We start from the raw sequence: 20,495 nt of genomic DNA on the forward strand, positions 1-20,495 counted from the left end.
CATCTACTCCCTATCTATCTATCTATCTATCTATCTATCTATCTATCTATCTATCTATCTATCTATCTATCTATCCATCCATCCATCCATCCATCCATCCATCCATCCATCCATCCATCCATCCATCCATCCATCCATCCATCCACTCTATCTATCTATCTATCTATCTATCTATCTATCTATCTATCTATCTATCTATCTATCTATCTATCTATCTATCTATCCATCCATCCATCCATCCACCCATCCACCTACTCTATCTATCTATCTATCTATCTATCTATCTATCTATCTATCTATCTATCATCATCTACCCTATATATCTTTCTATTTATCTATCCATCTATAGATCCATCCATCCATCTACTCTCTATCTATCCATCCATCCATCCATCCATCCATCCATCCATCCATCCATCCATCCATCTATCTACCTACTCTATCTATCTATCTATCTATCTATCTATCTATCTATCTATCTATCTATCTATCTATCCATCCACCCATCCACCTACTCTATCTATCTATCTATCTATCTATCTATCTATCTATCTATCTATCTATCTATCATCATCTACCCTATATATCTTTCTATTTATCTATCCATCTATAGATCCATCCATCCATCTACTCTCTATCTATCCATCCATCCATCCATCCATCCATCCATCCATCCATCCATCCATCCATCTACCTACTCTATCTATCTATCTATCTATCTATCTATCTATCTATCTATCTATCTATCCCCGACATGGACAATCTTTGGCCCTCCAAGTGTTTTGGACTTAAACTCCCACAATTCCTAAGAGTCTGTCTGTCTGTCTGTCTCTCTCTCTCTCTCTCTCTCTATCTATCTATCTATCTATCTATCTATCTATCTATCTATCTATCGGAGCCCCCAGTGACGCAGCGGGCTAAACCCTTGTGCCAGCAGGACTGCTGACCTGAAGGTTGGGTTGCTGACCTGAAGGTTGCCGGTTCGAATCCAACCCAGGGAGAGCACGGATCAGCTCCCTCTAACAGCTCCTGGAGAATTCCAGGTATGAAACAATCAGGACCAGCTAATACCTCCCAACAAAGGATCCCCCTAGGCAGGAATCAGCCAGACGTTGAAGCTGCAAGGCCATTCACTGCTAAACAAGGTGATTAATTGCAACATTCACACTGGCTTCCGACAGACAAAGAGTTCTTTCTCCTACCCTGGACACTTCACAGATATGTAAACTTCACTTGCCTAGTTTCCAACAAACCTCTCAACCTCTGAGGATGCCTGCCATAGATGTGGGTGAAATGTCAGGAGAGAGTGCTTCTGGAACATGGCCATACAACCCAGAAAACTCACAGCAACCCAGTGATTCTGGCCATCAAAACCTTCGACAACACCACCTCTAGGACTGTTGTCCTATATTGGACCTTTTAACGTCTCGGATGATTTTTTAAATATTTTAATTATGTCTATTTTAATCATGACTTGTTATTTGTTTTTAAAGGCATTCTTTGATGTCTTAACTTATGATTTTATGATATTATATGATTGTATTGGGCTTGCCCCCATGTGAGCCGCTCCGAGTCCCCGTTGGGGAGATGGAGGCGGCATACAAAAATAAAATTATTATTATTAATAATATTATAATATCAATATACAATTCACAGTCAATAATTTCCCAATATATTACTTTTTTTAGGGGAGCCCCGGTGGCGAAGTGCATTAAAGCGCTGAGCTGCTGAACTTGCAGACCGAAAGGTGCCAGGTTCAAATGCCGGGAGCGGCTTGAGCACCTGCTGTTAGCCCCAGCTCCTGCCAACCTAGCAGTTCGAAAACATGCAAATGTGAGTAGATCAATAGGTACCGCTTTGGCGGGAAGGTAACAGCGCTCCATGCAGTCATGCTGGCCACATGACCTTGGAGGTGTCTACGGACAACGCCGGCTCTTTGGCTTAGAAATGGAGATGAGGATCAACCCGCAGAGTCAGACATGACTGGACTTAACGTCAGGGGAAACCTTTACCTTTTTATATCTATTTTTAATCTTTTCATTGTACACTACAGCTGCTTTGGGATCCCTCCAGAGTTTGGAAAGTTTCATTTTGGGGCGGCAAAAATCCCAGAATCCTCCACAGGTTGTTATAACTTACTTTTTTTTTTGGAATTGCATCTCTCCAAACAGCAAAGAAAGCAAGAAAACAACAAGGAGGCCAGAGATCCAAGGAGAAGACAGATGGCGAAAGTGAAGCTCCCAAAGAACAAGGAGGGGCTGCCAGTTTGGGTGGGGAGGGGGCTTCGAGGGGGGTTTTGTGAATGGAATGGGGTCTCTGTTGCTCCCTGGCCCCCCTGCCCCTGCCCCAAGCTTGGCGGCTGACCATCAGGCCGTCTGGCCACCTGTTCATCAGCTTTATTCTTAGGTCCTTCTCCTATCGGCCGAACAGCTAATTCTGGCAAGGGGCCCCAAATCATAAAAATAAACCCCCTCCCCATCATTGCCACCATATTCCTGCTTTTTAATGCCTGGGAAGAGTGACATGAACCAACCCAAAAGCAGCTGCCACCTTGAAGGCCGGTTAGGTGGCACATCCGCTCCGGGCTTTAGTCCAAACTGTCAAGGAAACAGTGCTGAAGACTGGTACCAAAATAATGTCTGCCCTCCGGTTTGGGCACCTTGGATGTCTTGAAATCCACAACTTTGCTACACATCAACAAGGCAGAAAGAGGAAATCGACACAAGAACGTTGTCCCATTTGATGTCATATACCATATATACTTGAGTATAAGCCGACCCGAATATAAGCTGAGGCACCTAATTTGATTGTGTCTTCATGCCTGAAAGAATGGGGTTGGATGACCATTGAGGGCTCTCTTCCAACTCTAGGATTCTATGGAAGTTTTTAAGCATGGGCTAGATGGCCATCTGTCAGGAGGGATTTGATTGTGTTTTTCTATCTGGACGAATGGGTTCGACTGGATGGATGTCCAGCCTCTGCTAAAAGACTGGATGGTCATTCTATTGAAGTTTTTAAGTAGAAGCTGGACGGCCATCTGTCAAGAGGGATTTGATTGTGCCTTCCTGCCTGAAAGAATGGGGTTGGATGGCCATTGAGGGCTCTCTTCCAACTCTAGGAGTCTATGGAAGTCTTTAAGCAAGGGCTAGACGGCCATCTGTCGGGAGGGATTTGATTGTTGTTGTATGTTTTCCGGGCTGTATGACCATGTTCCAGAAGTATTCTCTCCTGACGTTTATCCCACATCTATGGCAGGCATCCTCAGAGGTTGTGAGGTCTGTTGGAAAACTAAGCAAGGAAGTTTATATATATATCTGTGGAAAGTCCAGGGTGAGAGAAGAACTCTTTGTCAGTTGAAGGCCAGTGTGAATGTTGTAGTTAATCACCTTAATTAGCATTGAATAGCTTAATCTCCTGGCTTCTTCCTGCCTGGGGGCATCCTTTGTTCAGAGTCATTAGCTGCCCCTGGTTCCCATGTCTGGAACTCTTTGTCAGTTGGAGGACAGTGGGAATGTTGTAGTTAATCACCTTAATTAGCATTGAATAGCTTAATCTCCTGGCTTCTTCCTGCCTGGGGGCATCCTAATAATAATAATAATAATAATAATAATAATAATAATAATACTGTAATATGTTAAAATAATACTGTAATATGTTAAAATATGTTAAAATAATACTGTAATATGTTAAAAAACAAAGTATGGATTGTCAATGTTGCAATCCCAGGTGACAGCAGGATTGAAAAGAAACAACTGGAAAAGCTGACACGATATGAGGATTTAAAGATCGAATTACAAAGACTCTGGCACAAGCCAGTCAAGGTGGTCCCAGTTAATCACCTTAATTAGCATTGAAAAGCTTCATCTCAAGGCTTTTCCTGCCTGGGGGCATCTTTTGTTCAGAGTTATTAGCTGCCTCTGGTTCCCATGTCTGGAACTCCTCTGTTTTCAGAGTGTTGCTTCTTATTTACTATTCTGATTTTTGAGTTTTTTAATACTGGTAGCCAGATTTTGTTCATTTTCATGGTTTCCTCCTTTCTGTTGAAGTTGCCCACATACTTGTGGATTTCAGTGGCTTCTCTGTGCAGTCTGACATGATAGTTGTTGGAGTGGTCAAGCATTTCTGTGTTCTCAAATAATATACTGTGTCCAGGTTGGTTCATCAAATGCTCTGATTGTGTTTTTCTATCTGGACGAATGGGTTAGACTGGATGGCCGTTGAGAGCTCTCTCTCTTCCACCTCTAGGAATCTTTAGAATGTAAGCCGAGGCTGGAGGTGATTTGCCAGGAGTGCCTGGATTGTGTCTTCCATCCTGGGGGAATGGGGTTGGACTGGATGGCCTTTGGGGTGGAGTCTTCTCCATCTCTAGGGCTGTGTGGTTCCGTTGCAAGACCAGGCAGGGCTCTGTCTCTCTCTGCCTGCTTTGGCACATGCTTCTCTTTGGATCACAGCTCGGCTTTGGTGACCTTTCGGGCTCCTTTTCGGTCCTTCTCCCAGGTAACCACCCCAGGAAGGTGCCGAAAAGGCCAGCCGGGCAAGGGGCCAATGGCAGCCGGCAAAGGGGGGGGGGCATGACATCACCAGGAGGAGACCCCATTGGCTGAGGTGCCCGGGGAGACAGGATGCAGTTACCCAGCAACTGCTCAGTTCAATGTGCTCCTTGGTGGAGAGGATGCTGGCGCATGGCTAGCAAAAGAGAGGGTGTGGGTCTGCATGCACCGAACCCATAACACGAAAAATATGAGGGTCTGCATGCACCGAACCCATGACACGATATGACAAGATGTGAAAAATGTTTCTGTTCCTGGTTTGAAAGTGTTATTTCCCGTGTAATTCTGTGGCCCTTACTTTGAAAGTAGTTGTTCTACTCCAGAAATGTTGTTTTTGTGGTTGTCATAAATTACCGTATATACTCGAGTATAACCTGACCCGAATATATGCCGAGGCACTTACTTTTAACACAAAAAACCCCTTGGGAAAACATTGACTCCAGTATAAGCCGAGATACCAATAAAATTACATTATTTATTTATTTACAACATTTATACCCCACCCTTCTCACCCGAGGGGACTCAGGGCGGTTTACAAAAATTGGCAAAATTTAATGCCCAAAATGCAATCATAAAAACAAAACAATATAAACACATCTATTAATAACATTGTTAAAACACATTATAAAAACCTTAAAAACATATATATAATTAATTCCACTACCATATACATTACCGTACATACTCGAATATAAGCTGGCTCGAATATAAGCTGAGGCACCTAATTTTACCACAAAAAACCCTGGGAAAACATTGACTCCAGTATAAGCTGAGATACCAATAGTAAAGGTTTTCTCCTGACGTTAAGTACAGTCTTGACTGACTATGGGCGTTGGTGCTCATATCCATTTCTAAGCTGAAGAGCCGGCGTTGTCCGTAGACATCTCCAGGTCATGTGGCTGGCATGACTGCATGGAGCACTGTTACCTTTCCGCCACCTATTGATCTACTCACATTTTTCATGTTTTCAAACTGCTAGGTTGGCAGGAGCTGGGGCTAACAGCGGGCGCTCATTCCGCTCCCGGGATTTGAACCTGGGACTTTTTGGTCTGTAAGTTCAGCAACTCAGCGCTTTAACACACTGTGCCACCAGGCCTTCCCATAGCTATGGTGAAAATAAACTTTCCTTTTTGCATCTCTCACGAGACTGGGTTTTCTGCCTGATTTCCCTCCTGAGCCAGGACCCATTGGAGGTACAGTAGAGTCTCACTTATCCAAGCCTCGCTTATCCAAGTTTCTGGATTATCCAAGCCATTTTTGTAGTCAATGTTTTCAATATATCGTGACATTTTGGTGCTAAATTCGTAAATACAGTAATTACAACATAACATTACTGCGTATTGAACTGCTTTTTCTGTCAAATTTGTTGTAAAACATGATGTTTTGGTGCTTAATTTATAAAATATAACCTAATTTGAAGTTTAATAGGCTTTTCCCTTAATCCTTCCTTATTATCCAAGATATTTGCTTATCCAAGCTTCTGCTGGCCCGTTTAGCTTGGATAAGTGAGACTCTACTGTAATTGTCTTGCCTAATCTGGGGGCTCGTCCGGGATATGAACCCAGGACCTCTCGCTCTGGCAACAGACTTGGATCCATTCTGTGTGGATCCTTGAGCTCGTTACTTACATGAGGATCTACTGCCCTGAAGCCAGGCAAATGTGACTTACAGGACCAGTCCTTTACCCTTTTTCTTGCAACTGCCCAGTGAGTGTCCCCTTGCCCTCGGTACTCACATGAGGTTGTGCCTGTACTGCCCTGAGCTGGGCCAGTGGGCCGACTCCACGTCGGAGATGCCAGTGCTCCCAGGCAGCACTAGGACCCTCCTGGCCGGGGTGTGCCATGCGCTGCCGGCCAAGTGGCGCCTCTGGGGGCTGATCCAGTAGTCCTGGAGGCTGTGGCGGACGGAGTAGGAGGGCGGGTGCAGGCTGGACAGATGCTTCCAGGGCATCTCTGCAAAGACCCGGTGGGGAGAAGGGCTCCGGGGCCTCCTGCAGAGCGGATACAAGTCAGCAAAGGAAATCAGATGCAATTTTTGGGGTGCCCTCTGATGGGAATCACCCTGGACTACTCAAGTCTAAATGTAGTCAGATAGATGATAGAGTTATATTGAGGGAATCATTTCCCTGTTTCCAAAGCATGCCTAGATAGGCTTTACTGTGTTTCACTCTATCCTGTTTACGTCACATTCTTTACTTTGAAGTTAGTAGAAATGAGAATCTCTAGGGACAGTAACTTCTCATTGGTCAGAATGTCTTTTATGGCCCCAATAAATTGGACCATGAGGTTTCAAAAATTTTGGTTCAGTCTCTTCTCCCTTTGTTCTTCTAGCTAACAAGAAGCATCTCACCATCCCTCCTGGCAAGATGTAACTATTTAGATGTTTGCTATTTTTCCTTTCTTATTTTTCCTTAGAAACCAGTCTAGAGTAGTCTAGACAGCTCCCAAGCCTTTCTATCTACAATGGAGTTCCTTTTACCTGAATAAATACTTTTTTGAACTTTTATTGAAACTCTGCAGTCCATTGCCATCCTAAATGGTCAAAGGCTTCTCTTTGCTCGCCCCGTGTAAGTAACTGTTGCATTTGAAAGCTTTTGCTTTTACTACTCTGCTGATTTTAGGTGGAATCTCTCCCAGAGAGGGTTAAATTGAGTCTAACCGCTCAGAGATTACCACAACACCCTCTTCCCCTATGGGGAGTGCTGCCATGTCCCTCTATTACCAAATGGCCCAAAAACCTCCAGGGTCTCCTTATCCAACAAAACACTGGAAGCAAGGAGATTGCTCAACAGGTTTATTTGATCAAACCACCCTGCTGGGTGAACAGAAGAAAGTGCCACACAAAACTGAGACATAGCTATATAATAATAATATACAATAATAACAACAATAATATTAATATTAATAATAATATGCCTGTAACCATGGAGTCTATCTTGTAATGGTCTTCCAATAATAGCAACAACAACAATAACAACAACTTATTACAGTAGAGTCTCACTTATCCAAGCCTCACTTATCCAAGCCTCTGGATTATCCAAGCCATTTTTGTTGTCAATGTTTTCAATATTTCGTGATATTTTGGTGCTAAATTCGTAAATACAGTAATTACAACATAACATTACTGCGTATTGAACTACTTTTTCTGTCAAATTTGTTGTATAACATGATGTTTTGGTGCTTAATTTGTAAAATCATAACCTAATTTGATGTTTAATAGGCTTTTCCTTAATCCCTCCTTATTATCCAAGATATTTGCTTATCCAAGCTTCTGCCAGCCCGTTTAGCTTGGATAAGTGAGACTCTACTGTACTTGCTTCTCCTTGTAGCTCAAGGTGGATTACAAAGGGTTAAAAATAGTCCCACCGTTTTGTCATGATGCTCGCTATGTATTTTCTGAATGTTATTTTACTGTTATTATTTTAATTATATATGCTGTCATTGTATTGTTTTATCTCAAGAACCAGCTCCATGCGGGGACATGAGAGAAGCCTCCCACAAGGATGATAAAAACATCAAAAACATCCGGGCTTCCCCTGGGCAACGTCCTTGCAGATGGCCAATTCTCTCACACCAGAAGCGACTTGCAGTTTCTCAAGTCGCTCCTGACACGAAAAAAAAAAATTGGTTTATCTGTTGATCGGGCTTGGTCACCATCTGAATTGCTCCGAATCCCGTCAGGGAGATGGAAGCGGGTTATAAATAAATAAATAATTATTTACATTATTTAAATTAAATTATCATTATTATTATTATTGACACAAAGACAGAGTATGACACAGCAAATGAGATGTATATGCTGGAGTTCATATATTATTATGATTATTATTATGCTGGCTATACAGTAGAGTCTCACTTATCCAACATAAACAGGCCGGCAGAACGTTGGATAGGTGAATATGTTAGATAATAAGGAGGGATTAAGGAAAAGCCTATTACACATCAAATTAGATTATGATTTTACAAATTAAGCACCAAAACATCATGTTTAACAAGAAATTTGATAGAAAAAGTAGTTCAATACACAGTAATGCTCTGTAGTAATTGCTGTATTTACGAATTTAGCACCAAAATATCACGATGTATTGAAAACATTGACTACAAAAATGTGTTGGATAATCCAGAATGTTGGATAAGCGAGTGTTGGATAAGTGAGACTCTACTGTATTTTGCAAAGGCAGGGTTAATACATCTAAAAGGATGCTTCAAGCCTTCCTTTTGCTTGCGTTGTTGTTATTATTATTATTATTATTATTATTATTATTATTATTATTATTGCTCAGTTTTATGGTCAACACCTTGAGCATGTGCGCAGGCTATTTTCAGGCTATTTTCTTCCAATCCATGTCTCATCTCTGTCTTTTCCTTTTGTCTACCTGTGCCCGTGCATTTCAGGGGAGTTGGCCTTTCCATTGGAAACGTATTGGGAGTACATACCGAGCGAGGATATAATTCACCACAAAGAGCGCCGTTTCCGGGAACATCATTTTCCTGCCGGTTCTTGAGTGTTTGCTGGTTCTTGAGCGTCTGTCTGTTCAGATGAAATGCGATTGCAGCCCCTCCTTAAAAGCGCCGGACTCGGCTTCAGGAATAGCCCGGGTCCCATGGGTTTGGACTCGTGCCCTTTGAAAAACTATATTCCCTCTGGTTGATCCTTAAGACGAGAGAGGCGGCAGCTGGGCCTTGAGGATGGAGATGCGCCCAGGTCACTTGAGCAGATTTTGCTCTGTCTCAAAAGCAGCCAACTTTCCAAGGAAGGATATGGGGGAATTTCTCATTGCTTCCTTGGAAGAAGGAATGAGCAAAGAATTACGTCCGTACCATACAAAGGCCTTTAAGACATTTCTGATTTATGGCAACCCAGTCCCATGGCTTCTGGAGATTGAGACAGTGTGACTCACCCATTGGCCAAACAAGGATCCGAACCCAGTTCTCCACCACTGTAGTATAATGTTGTGTATTTTAAGATGTTTTTAAAGCTTTTTAAATAGTTTTAATTATTTGTTTTTAATAGTTTCATGCTTAATTCTATTTTAGTCTTTATATATTGTAGGTTTTAAAGTACATTGTATTGTTTTTAGCATTGTTAGTCGCTTTGCGTCTCTTTTGAGAGAGGAAAGTGGGACATAAATAAATATAATAACAATCACAGTCACAACCATAATAATAATAATAATAATAATAATAATAATAATAATAATAATAATTAATGCTTTGATTGAACTCCTCAAAACACAGCAAAGAATCAGTACAAGAAAACCGCACTACAAACTAGAGCTGACAGCTGGCACAAGAAAACATTGCATGGAAAGTTCCTTGACAAAATTGAAGGAAAAACTGATAAGGAGAAGACCTGGCTCTGGCTCACAAATGGGACCCTGAAGAAGGAGACAGAAGGCCTGATCCTTGCAGCCCAGGAGCAAGCCATCAGAACAAAGGCAATTCAGGCCAAGATCGAAAAATCAACTGATGACCCAAAATGCAGACTGTGCAAGGAAGCTGACGAAACCATGGATCATATCCTCAGCTGCTGTAAGAAAATCTCACAGTCAGACTGCAAACAGAGGCACAACTATGTGGCCCAAATGATTCATTGGAACTTATGCCTCAAGTACCACTTCCCTGCAGCAAAGAACTGGTGGGATCACAAACCTGCAAAAGTATTGGAGAATGAGCACGCAAAGATACTGTGGGACTTCCAAATCCAGACTGACAAAGTTCTGGAACACAACACACCAGACATCACAGTTGTGGAAAAGAAAAAGTTTTGGATCATTGATGTCGCCATCCCAGGTGACTGTCACATTGACGAAAAACAACAGGAAAAACTCAGCCGCTATCAGGACCTCAAGATTGAACTTCAAAGACTCTGGCAGAAACCAGTGGAGGTGGTCCTGGTGGTGATGGGCACACTGGGTGCCGTGCCAAAAGATCTCAGTTGGCATTTGGAAACAATAGACATAGACAAAATCACGATCTGCCAACTGCAAAAGACCACCCGACTGGGATCTGCGCACATCATCCGAAAATACATCACACAGTCCTAGACACTTGGGAAGTGTTTGACTTGTGATTTTGTGAAACAAAATTCAGCATGTATCTTGTTTACTGTGTCATACAATAAAATAATAATAATAATAATAATAATAATAATAATAATAATAATAATAATAATATACACCATGCTGGCTCTCTCATTACATAAATACATACATACATTTTATTATTGAATCAACATGGTGTGAAATATGGGAAATATCATACCTTCCAAAGGTACCCATAATTGCTACTTTACTCCGTAATGAATAAATACATTTATCTGCAGATTGCTGTATGAAAACACAGGTCATTATTGCTTTTCACATCAGTAATTCATTAATGGGAAAAGTATTCCATAGAACAAACTATTTAGCTCTTGACATATTGCATTTGAAGAAATGGGTTTGGATCCATGAAACATTGTACAACAACAACAACAACAACAACAACAATTCTGTAAAAAACAGTTAATCTTAAAGATGCTTTCCTCTTTTTTAATGCTGCAAGAGACTAAAGACTTTATCAAACAGGGAGACAATTATGGCAGATGAAAGGCACGCTTATTTGGGATTTATTGTGCAAAGTTGTATTGCATTGGGCTTGAATTACAATCTCCTCTGATCATTTACTGCAGATTTCCCTGGAAATATGGAGATATAACTTACTGACCTACCAAACCGGGTCATTGTAATGTTTCCCTCGAGGATCAAATGTGCCACGTGCTCTGAACATCAAAAGGGTGCGACAGAGTAATAAGACGACGCTTGGCATTTTGCTGTGAGGTTTGACTTGGGAAACATGTGCCGAGATTTTTGGCAACGCCATTAAGGATCATGGGGCAAAGAAGAGAGCAATGTGTATTTATGAATATTTGGACCATATATTGTTGTTGACTTCTATAGCATTAGCGGGGTGAATATGCTCTCGGTTTTAGTCTGATCTTTCAATGAATACGATTTGGATTTTAGCCTGAACTTTCAATGAGGAGTTTACTACAAACTTTCAGTGAATAATCTTTGGATTTTAGCCTGAACTTTCAACGAGGAGTTTACTACAAACTTTCAGTGGATACTCTTTGGATTTTAGTCTGAACTTTCAACGAGGAGTTTACTACAAACTTTCAGTGGATACTCTTTGGATTTTAGTCTAAACTTTCAACGAGGAGTTTACTACAAACTCTCAGTGGATACTCTTTGGATTTTAGCCTGAACTTTCAACAAGGAGTTTACTGCAAACTTTCAGTGGATACTCTTTGGATTTTAGCCTAAACCTTCTTTTTAAAAAATATATTTTTATTAGGGGGAACTTTCAATGAGGAGCTTGCTACAAACTTTCAGTGGATACCCTTTGGATTTTAGCCTGAACTTTCTTTTTTAAAAAAATATATTTTTATTAGGGGGAACTTTCAATGAGGAGCTTGCTACAAACTTTCAGTGGATACCCTTTGGATTTTAGCCTGAACTTTCTTTTTTTAAAAAATATATTTTTATTAGGGGGAACTTTCAATGAGGAGCTTGCTACAAACTTTCAGTGGATACTCTTTGGATTTTAGCCTGAACTTTCTTTCTTTTCTTTTCTTTTTTAAAATATATTTTTATTAGGGGGAACTTCAATGAGGAGCTTGCTACAAACTTTCAGTGGATACTCTTTGGATTTTAACCTGAACTTTCAATGAGGAGTTTGCTACAAATTTTCAGTGGATACTCTTTGGATTTTAGTCTGAACTTTCAACGAGGAATTTACTGCAAACTTTCAATGAATACGCTTTGGATTTTAGTCTGAACTTTCAATGAACATATTATGGAATTTAGTCTGAACTTTCAAGGAGATGTGCAAGACTGAGCAAGCTTGGAGAACAAGTTTGACATAGACAGGGTATTTACAATTCAAACCAAAACCTGGAGTGGATTCACTGCTCCTTTGCCAATGACCTGCCAGTCCGTGCTGCCAACACGTCCCATAATCCTATACCTAGAACATTGTGGATTTTGGGAGTTGTAGTTGCAAAGGACTAGCTTTCCCAAACTTAGCGCAATAGAGTGCTGGAATGAAGAACACTGATTTCCCTTCACTGGTTTTACTGTCCCCATGGAGTGCATCTACACTGCAACATTGCTGCAGTTTGATGCTTTGCCCTGACTCAATACTATGGAGTTGTAGTTTGGTGAGGCACCAACACTCACAGGAAACACTGGCTGCTTCTACAATGTGGAAGGAATGCAGTTGGATACGATTTGAACGGCTATGGCTCAATGCTGGGGAATCATGGGAGCGATAGTTTTGCAGGGTCTTTAAAGGTCCCAGGTTCAAACCCCGGGAGCAGCGTGAGTGGCCGCTGTTAGCTCCAGCTCCTGCCAACCTAGCAGTTCGAAAACATGCCAATGTGAGTAGATCAATAGGTACCGCTCCGGCGGGAAGGTAACGACGCTCCATGCAGTCATGCCTATGGTCACATGACCTTGGAGGTGTCTACGGACAACGCCGGCTCTTCGGCTTAGAAATGGAGATGAGCACCAACCCCCAGAGTCAGACACGTCAGGGGAAACCTTAACCTTCCCTGGTGCCTCTCCACACTACAGCTCCCCTGACTTGATAGCATTGAGCCATGGCTGTTCAAGTGGGGTCAAGCTGCATAGATTCTACAATGTAGATGCAACTCTTTCCATGCCATTTCCTCAAAGCAGAAAACCAGCTCTCCTAGGCATTGATGCCGGTGCCTCTGAGCTTCCTTGAATCAGGTGCATAGATGGGATTAGCCCTAATTGGAGGCCCTGGGCCTCTCCCCTGATTACCTGCGGTGGCTGGCGCACCTGCCATGCGACCACTAATCCCTCGGATTAGAGGGACCCCCAGCAGATGGTTCCCACCCAGAGATGTCCCACAGACCTCCCGAGCAATGCTTTCCCTATAGAGACACACAGAGTGCCCTCTCTTTCAGAAAATGTGACTGTCCCTGTATCCACACTGCACCTTGCCACGGTGCCATGCAGCGGAATCCTGGATTTAGTTGCTTAAACATTTCCCGTCTCTCTCCATAACTAACTCCAAATCCCAGCATCCCATCCTATGGAGCCATGGCAAGTAAAACGGTGCCAAATTTTGCTCCGCTAGATGGGAGGTGGATCTTGGGATTTGCAGTTTTAATGGGACTAGAGCTAAGGTGGAGCCTCCAGTGGCGAAGTGTGTTAAAGCGCTGAGCTGCTGAACTTGCAGACCGAAAGGTCCCAGGTTCAAATCCCGGGAGCGGAGTGAGCGCCCGCTGTTAGCTCCAGCTTCTGCCAACCTAGCAGTTCGAAAACATGCCAATGTGAGTAGATCAATAGGTACCGCTCCAGCGGGAAGGTAACAGCGCTCCATGCAGTCATGCCAGCCACATGACCTTGGAGGTGTCTATGGACAACGCCGGCTCTTCAGCTTAGAAATGGAGATGAGCACCAACCCCCAGTGTCGGACATGACTGGACTTAACATCAGGAGAAAACCTTTACCTTTACTTAGAGCTAAGGTAGTAGTGGAACGGAACCAGCCAAAGTAGAAAGCTCAGACAAGGGGAAAGTTCAAAAGGGAAATGCCTAGTAACATAAGTAACATAACATAAGTAACATAAGGAAAATACCATATATACTCAAGTATAAGCCCACCCAAATATAAGCCAAGGCACCTAATTTTACCACAAAAAAACTGGGAAAACATTGACTTAAGTATAAGCCGAGGCTGGTAAATTCCAGAAATAAAAATAGATACCAATAAAATTACATTAATTGAGGCATCAGTAGGTTAAATGTTTTTGAATATTTACATAAAGCTCAAATTTAAGATGAGACTGTCCAACTCTGATCAAATCATTATTCTCATCTTCTTCAATGTAAATGTGCTTATGTATCCTTTTAATAATAATAGAGTAAAATAATACATGTAATAATAATAATAATAAACACAGGAAAATAATACATGTAATAATAGAGTAAAATAATAAATGCAATAATAATAAGATCAGAGTGAAATAATGAATGTAATAATAATAATAATAATAATAATAATAATAATAATAATAATAATAATAAGAATCATAATAATACATCACACAGTCCCAGACACTTGGGAAGTGTTCGACTTGTGATTTTGTGATACGAAATCCAGCATGTCTATCTTGTTTGCTGTGTCATACAATATAATAATAATAATAGAGTAAAATAAATGTAATAGTAGCAACAATAATAGAGAAAAATAATGAATGTAATAATACCAATAATAATAGAGAAAAATAATAAATGTACCATATATTCTCGAGTATAAGCTGACCCAAATATACGCCAACCAGGACCCTCACCTGAGGGGGGCTTTTTCAGTCTTAAAAAAAGGGCTGAAAAACTAGGCTTATACTTGAGTATATACAATAATCACCTTTGTTAGCATTAACAGACAGGAATCAATGAAGGGCAGCTAACGACTCTGAACAAAGGATTCCCCCAGGCCAGGATGTGAGGCTGGGAAGGTCATTTAATGCTAACAAAGGTGATTAATTACAACATTCACACTGGCCTCCAACAGACAAGAGTTCTTCCCTCCACCCAGGAACTTGCCTGGCACAAGGAGGTTGGATTAGATGGCCCATGCAGTCTGATTTTGCGTTGTAATGTATATTTTAATTTATTGTATTGTTCAATGTGTTATGATTTGTTGTTCTTTTTATATTCTGTTACTAGCTGTGCCCGGCCACACGTTGCTGTGGCAAAGTGATGGTGGTATTGGTAAAAAATTGTTGTGTAATTTTTATTTGATGTTATTTGTATTTTTTAATTAATTTTATTGTAAGTTATCTTTTTATTTATTATATTTTATTATTTTCTTGTATTATTTTTAGTTATTTTCTGTTATTATAGTATTTTATTGTATTATTTTTTTAATTATTTTTTAGTGTTTTTTATTATTTTTATTGGGTTGCTAGGAGACCAAGTTGGAGGAGCTTAGCCTTCTAACTGGCAGCAATTGGATAAAAGCAATTATTCCTCTCTCTCTAATTAGGACTTTATTTTTCTTTTCTTTTTGTTGTATCAACCTAGAGCCGTGGATGATGGGTTGTGTTGTCAAATTTCGAGGTTGCGGGGCCTGTAGTTTTGTTGTTTTGTGGGTCGCCGTGATGCCATCACTCTTTTATATATAGAGATATTGTATTGTTCTGGGCATGGCCCCATGTAAGCCGCCCCGAATCCCTGTTGGGGAGATGGTGGCGGGGTATAAATAATAATAATAATTATTATTATTATTATTATTATTATTATTATTCAACTCTATGATTCTATGAGAAGCTGAGAGTTTGGGGTCATTGCTTTGGATGGCAATGCCCAGATCTCACAGGTTTCCGAGAATAATAGCAATTGGCACCATACATTTTTGCCACTGCTTTGGAGGTTGTTGGACACTACCGCTTTGAAGCTTTGGAAATATCCTTTTGGGGACTCGGTTCAAAGCTGGAAATAAAGCTGGCCTCACAATGCAAAGGAAACTGAGACCGGGCAGCTGCTCCTTGGCCAGAACACATTCTCCTCCTCTGAGATGCAGGACAATTTCTGGGCTCTTCCATTCCCGGGGGCATTTGGCTCCAAGGCCCATATACAGCCGACGAGAGGCGAGAAACGCCATCCAGAACCCAAGGAGAGGAATGTCCGAGTGTCCGGGACAGAAATGGACACTGCGTCGTCCTCAAGGCGTGAAAGGAAACACACTTGGGTTCAAGCAAGTCGGGGAAATGCCCTATAAACACCCCACAGATTATCCAGAGTCCTCGCAAAAACAAAGAAACCCAAGATTTAGACCAAGGGTCCCCAAACTAAGGCCCGGGGGCCACATGCGGCCCATCGAAGCCATTTATCCGGCCCCCGGCCCCTCCCTTGCCCGGTGCATGCCTTCCAGAGTTTTTCTTGTTTATAACAGTATTTGAATTAGTATTTAATTAATAATTAATTATCAAGGGGGTGCTTTGCTAGTGCTTTTGGTGCAAAAAGGCAGAAGGGGGCTGGACTATATGGCGCAAGGGGTCTCTTCCAATCCTTATTATTATTATTGACACAGTATAACACAGCAAACGAGATAGATATGCTGGATTTCGTATCATAAAATCACAATTTCCCAAGCGGTTAGGGCTGTGTGATGTATTATTATTATTATTATTATTATTATTATTATTATTATTATTATATTATGACACAGCAAACAAGATAGATATGCTGGATTTCATATCACAAAATCACAAGTCGAACACTTCCCAAGTGTCTAGGATTGTGTGATGTATTTTCGGATGATGCGTGCAGATCCCAGTAGGGTGGCCTTTTGCAGTTGGCAGATCGTAATTTTGTCAATGCCTATTGTTTCCAAATGCCGGCTGAGATCTTTTGGAACGGCACCCAATGTGCCGATCACCACCGGGACCACCTGCACTGGTTTCTGCCAGAGTCTTTGAAATCCAATCATGAGGTCCTGATAGCGGCTGAGTTTTTCCTATTGTTTTTCGTCAATGCGACTGTCACCTGGGATGGCGACATCAATGATCCAAACCTTTTTCTTTTCCACAACTGTGATGTCTGTTGTGTTGTGTTCCAGAACTTTCTCAGTCTGGATTCGGAAGTCCCACAGTATCTTTGCGTGCTCATTTTCCAATACTTTTGCAGGTTTGTGATCCCACCGGTTCTTTGCTGCTGGGAGGTGGTACTTGAGGCATAAGTTCCAATGAATCATTTGGGACACATAGTTGTGCCTCTGATTATTATTATTATTATTATTATTATTATTATTATTATTATTATTATTATTATTATTATTAACAACATTGAGGCTGGGTGGTCATCTGTCAGGGGTGCTTTGCTTGTGGTTTTGGTGCACAAAGGTCGAAGGGGGTTGGAGTAAATGGCCCAAGGGGTCTCTTCCAACCTTCTTTATTATTTTTATTATGATTATGATTGTTATTAACATTGAGGCTGTATTTGTTCCCGTTTGGGTTTTTTTCCTTCAAAATAAGAGATGTGCATAGGAATTTGTTTATAGTTTTTGTTTTCTCAACTATAGTCCGGCTCTCCAACGATCTGAGGGACTGTGAACTGGCCCTCTCTTTAAAAAGTTTGGGGACCCCTGATTTAGACATTCCTTGAGTCTTCCTTGCCTAAGAAAACCCTAAATCTTCCAGTGACCCGGAGGCACATACATGTCCAGAAAGAGAAATGCAACTTCTTGGTTAGATTGCTATATCAGCTTTTCCTCTTTCGCCTCTGCTGGGAATTACTTGGGTTTCCTTTTCGAGGGTTTCCCCTCCATCTATTCAGCACTTCTGCTGAAAAGCACCTCAATTTGGGCCTTTTCTCCTTTCCTTTGGGGTTTTCCCCTTTCTTATGTTTCGAAAGCCCCGCATTGTGAAAGCAAAGCATCAGAAGGAAGGAAGAGGTGCCACGCAAGGCCCTTTGGGGATATTTTCAGGAATCTCATTTGCAGATTGGGAGGGAGAGCTAATGCCCCAAAGGATGGGTTCGGGACCCAAAATGATACAGTAGAGTCTCACTTATCCAACATAAACGGGCCAGCAGAACGTTGGATAAGTGAATATGTTAGATAATAAGGAGGGATTAAGGAAAAGCCTATTAAACATCAAATTAGGTTATGATTTTACAAATGAAGCACCAAAACATCATGCTATACAACAAATTTGACAGAAAAAGTAGTTCAATACGCAGTAATGTTATGTTGTAATTACTGTATTTACGAATTTAGCACCAAAATATTATGATGTTTTGAAAACATTGACTACAAAAATGCGTTGGATAATCCAGAATGTTGGATAAGTGAGTCATAGAATCATAGAATCATAGAATAGTAGAGTTGGAAGAGACCTCAAGGGCCATCTAGTCCAACCCCCCGCTAAGAAGCAGGAAATCGCATTCAAAGCACCCCCGACAGATGGCCATCCAGCCTCTGCTTAAAAGCCTCCAAAGAAGGAGCCTCCACCACGGCCCGGGGGAGAGAGTTCCACTGCCGAACAGCCCTCACAGTGAGGAAGTTCTTCCTGATGTTCAGGTGGAATCTCCTTTCCTGTATTTTGAAGCCATTGTTCCGTGTCCTAGTCTGCAGGGCAGCAGAAAATAAGCTTGCTCCCTCCTCCCTATGACTTCCCCTCACATATTTGTACATGGCTATCATGTCTCCTCTCAGCCTTCTCTTCTGCAGGCTAAACATGCCCAGCTCTTTAAGCCTCTCCTCATAGGGCTTGTTCTCCAGACCCTTAATCATTTTAGTTGCCCTCCTCTGGACGCTTTCCAGCTTGTCAGCATCTCCCTTCATCTGCGGTGCCCAAAACTGGACACAGTATTCCAGGTGTGGTCTGACCAAGGCAGAATAGAGGGGGAGTGTTGGATAAGTGAGACTCTACTGTATTCACAATCATATAAACTTCACCAGGGAGGAATGTACGGTACTAAACTTAGCAAACAAAAGGGAAATGGAAGGATATAGGATGGATGACACTTGGCTTGAAAGCAATCCACGAGAAAGGGATTTCGGAGCTTATTATCATAAGCTGAACATGAGCCAAGAGTGTGAATGCAGCAGCTAAAAATGCCAATGTGATTCTAGGCTGCATCAATAGGAGTCTTTTAAACCTGTACTTTACCTGTGTGTATGTCATACGGCATGTTAATAGTCCTACTTAGCTGTTTTAACTATAGTAGAGTCTCCCTCTACTCAATTATAAGGTAAAACTTCAAATATATGTATATATACACACACACACACACACACACACACACATATACAGAGAGAGAGAGAGAGAGATATGAAATAATATATATATATATATATATATATATATATATATATATGAAATTTTATACACACACACACACACACACACACAGAGTAGAGTTTCACTTACCCAACATTCGCTTATCCAACATTCTGGATTATCCAACGCATTTTTGTAGTCAATGTTTTCAATACATCGTGATATTTTGGTGCTAAATTCGTAAATACAGTAATTACTACGTAGCATTACTGCATATTGAACTACCTTTTCTGTCAAATTTGTTATATAACATGATGTTTTGGTGCTTCATTTGTAAAATCATAACCTAATTTGATGTTTAATAGGCTTCTCCTTAATCTCTCCTTATTATCCAACATATTCACTTATCCAACATTCTGCCGGCCCATTTATGTTGGATAAGTGAGACTCTACTGTATGTGTGTGTGTGTGTATGTATGTGTGTGTGTGTGTGTGTGTGTATGTGTGTGTGTGTGTGTGTGTATATATATATATATATATATATATATACACACACACACACACACACATACACATACACAGATACATACACACACACACATACAGTAGAGTCTCACTTATCCAACATATATATATATATATATATATATATATATATATATATATATATATATAAAATTTGAACCCATGGCTCCCTTGAGTCCTTGACATCAATGTGCAGAGAGATTGGGAGCTGCAAAGGGGAAGGAAAGAAAGGGGCACCAGGCCTGCTCCTTTGGGCCTGCGCATGGCCAACCCCCAGCCGCGCATAGCCATGGTTTCCGCAGCTCCCATCGCCCCTGCCCTGAATACCAAGAAGGCAATGGGGAGGGGGTTCTTCTCGCTCCTCCCATCCACCATCCCTTCCCGCCTTCCTTTCCTAGATCCAGACATTCCTCTCTCTGCTCTGATGCACAGGAGGATGTGCTTGGCCTGAGAAATGAGTCCGAGCAGGAGCAGCGAGACCGGAATTGCTTCAAATTGAGCCCCATCTACACTAAACCATTCAATACAGTGTCTCTTCGTGCCCCAATGTGACAACCATTTAGTACCGTAGCTTAACAAAGTTGTTGCATAAGGAGGCCTGGAGTGAGAATTCTTCATC

General features: G+C 41.4%; 1 protein-coding gene across 2 annotated transcripts in view; it reads right to left on the reverse strand.

The window, feature by feature from the left end:
* Positions 1–20,495, reverse strand: part of tmem39b (transmembrane protein 39B) — a 70,464-nt gene that overhangs the window by 16,680 nt on the left and 33,289 nt on the right. For both annotated transcript variants that reach the window (XM_062962620.1, XM_062962619.1), the window contains exon 9: positions 6,286–6,540. In XM_062962620.1, coding sequence (XP_062818690.1) covers positions 6,286–6,540 — 255 coding nt within the window. The remainder of the gene's footprint in view (positions 1–6,285; positions 6,541–20,495) is intronic.

This window comes from Anolis carolinensis, unplaced genomic scaffold (assembly GCF_035594765.1).
Source record: "Anolis carolinensis isolate JA03-04 unplaced genomic scaffold, rAnoCar3.1.pri scaffold_10, whole genome shotgun sequence".
Classification (NCBI taxonomy): Eukaryota; Metazoa; Chordata; class Lepidosauria; order Squamata; family Dactyloidae; genus Anolis; species Anolis carolinensis.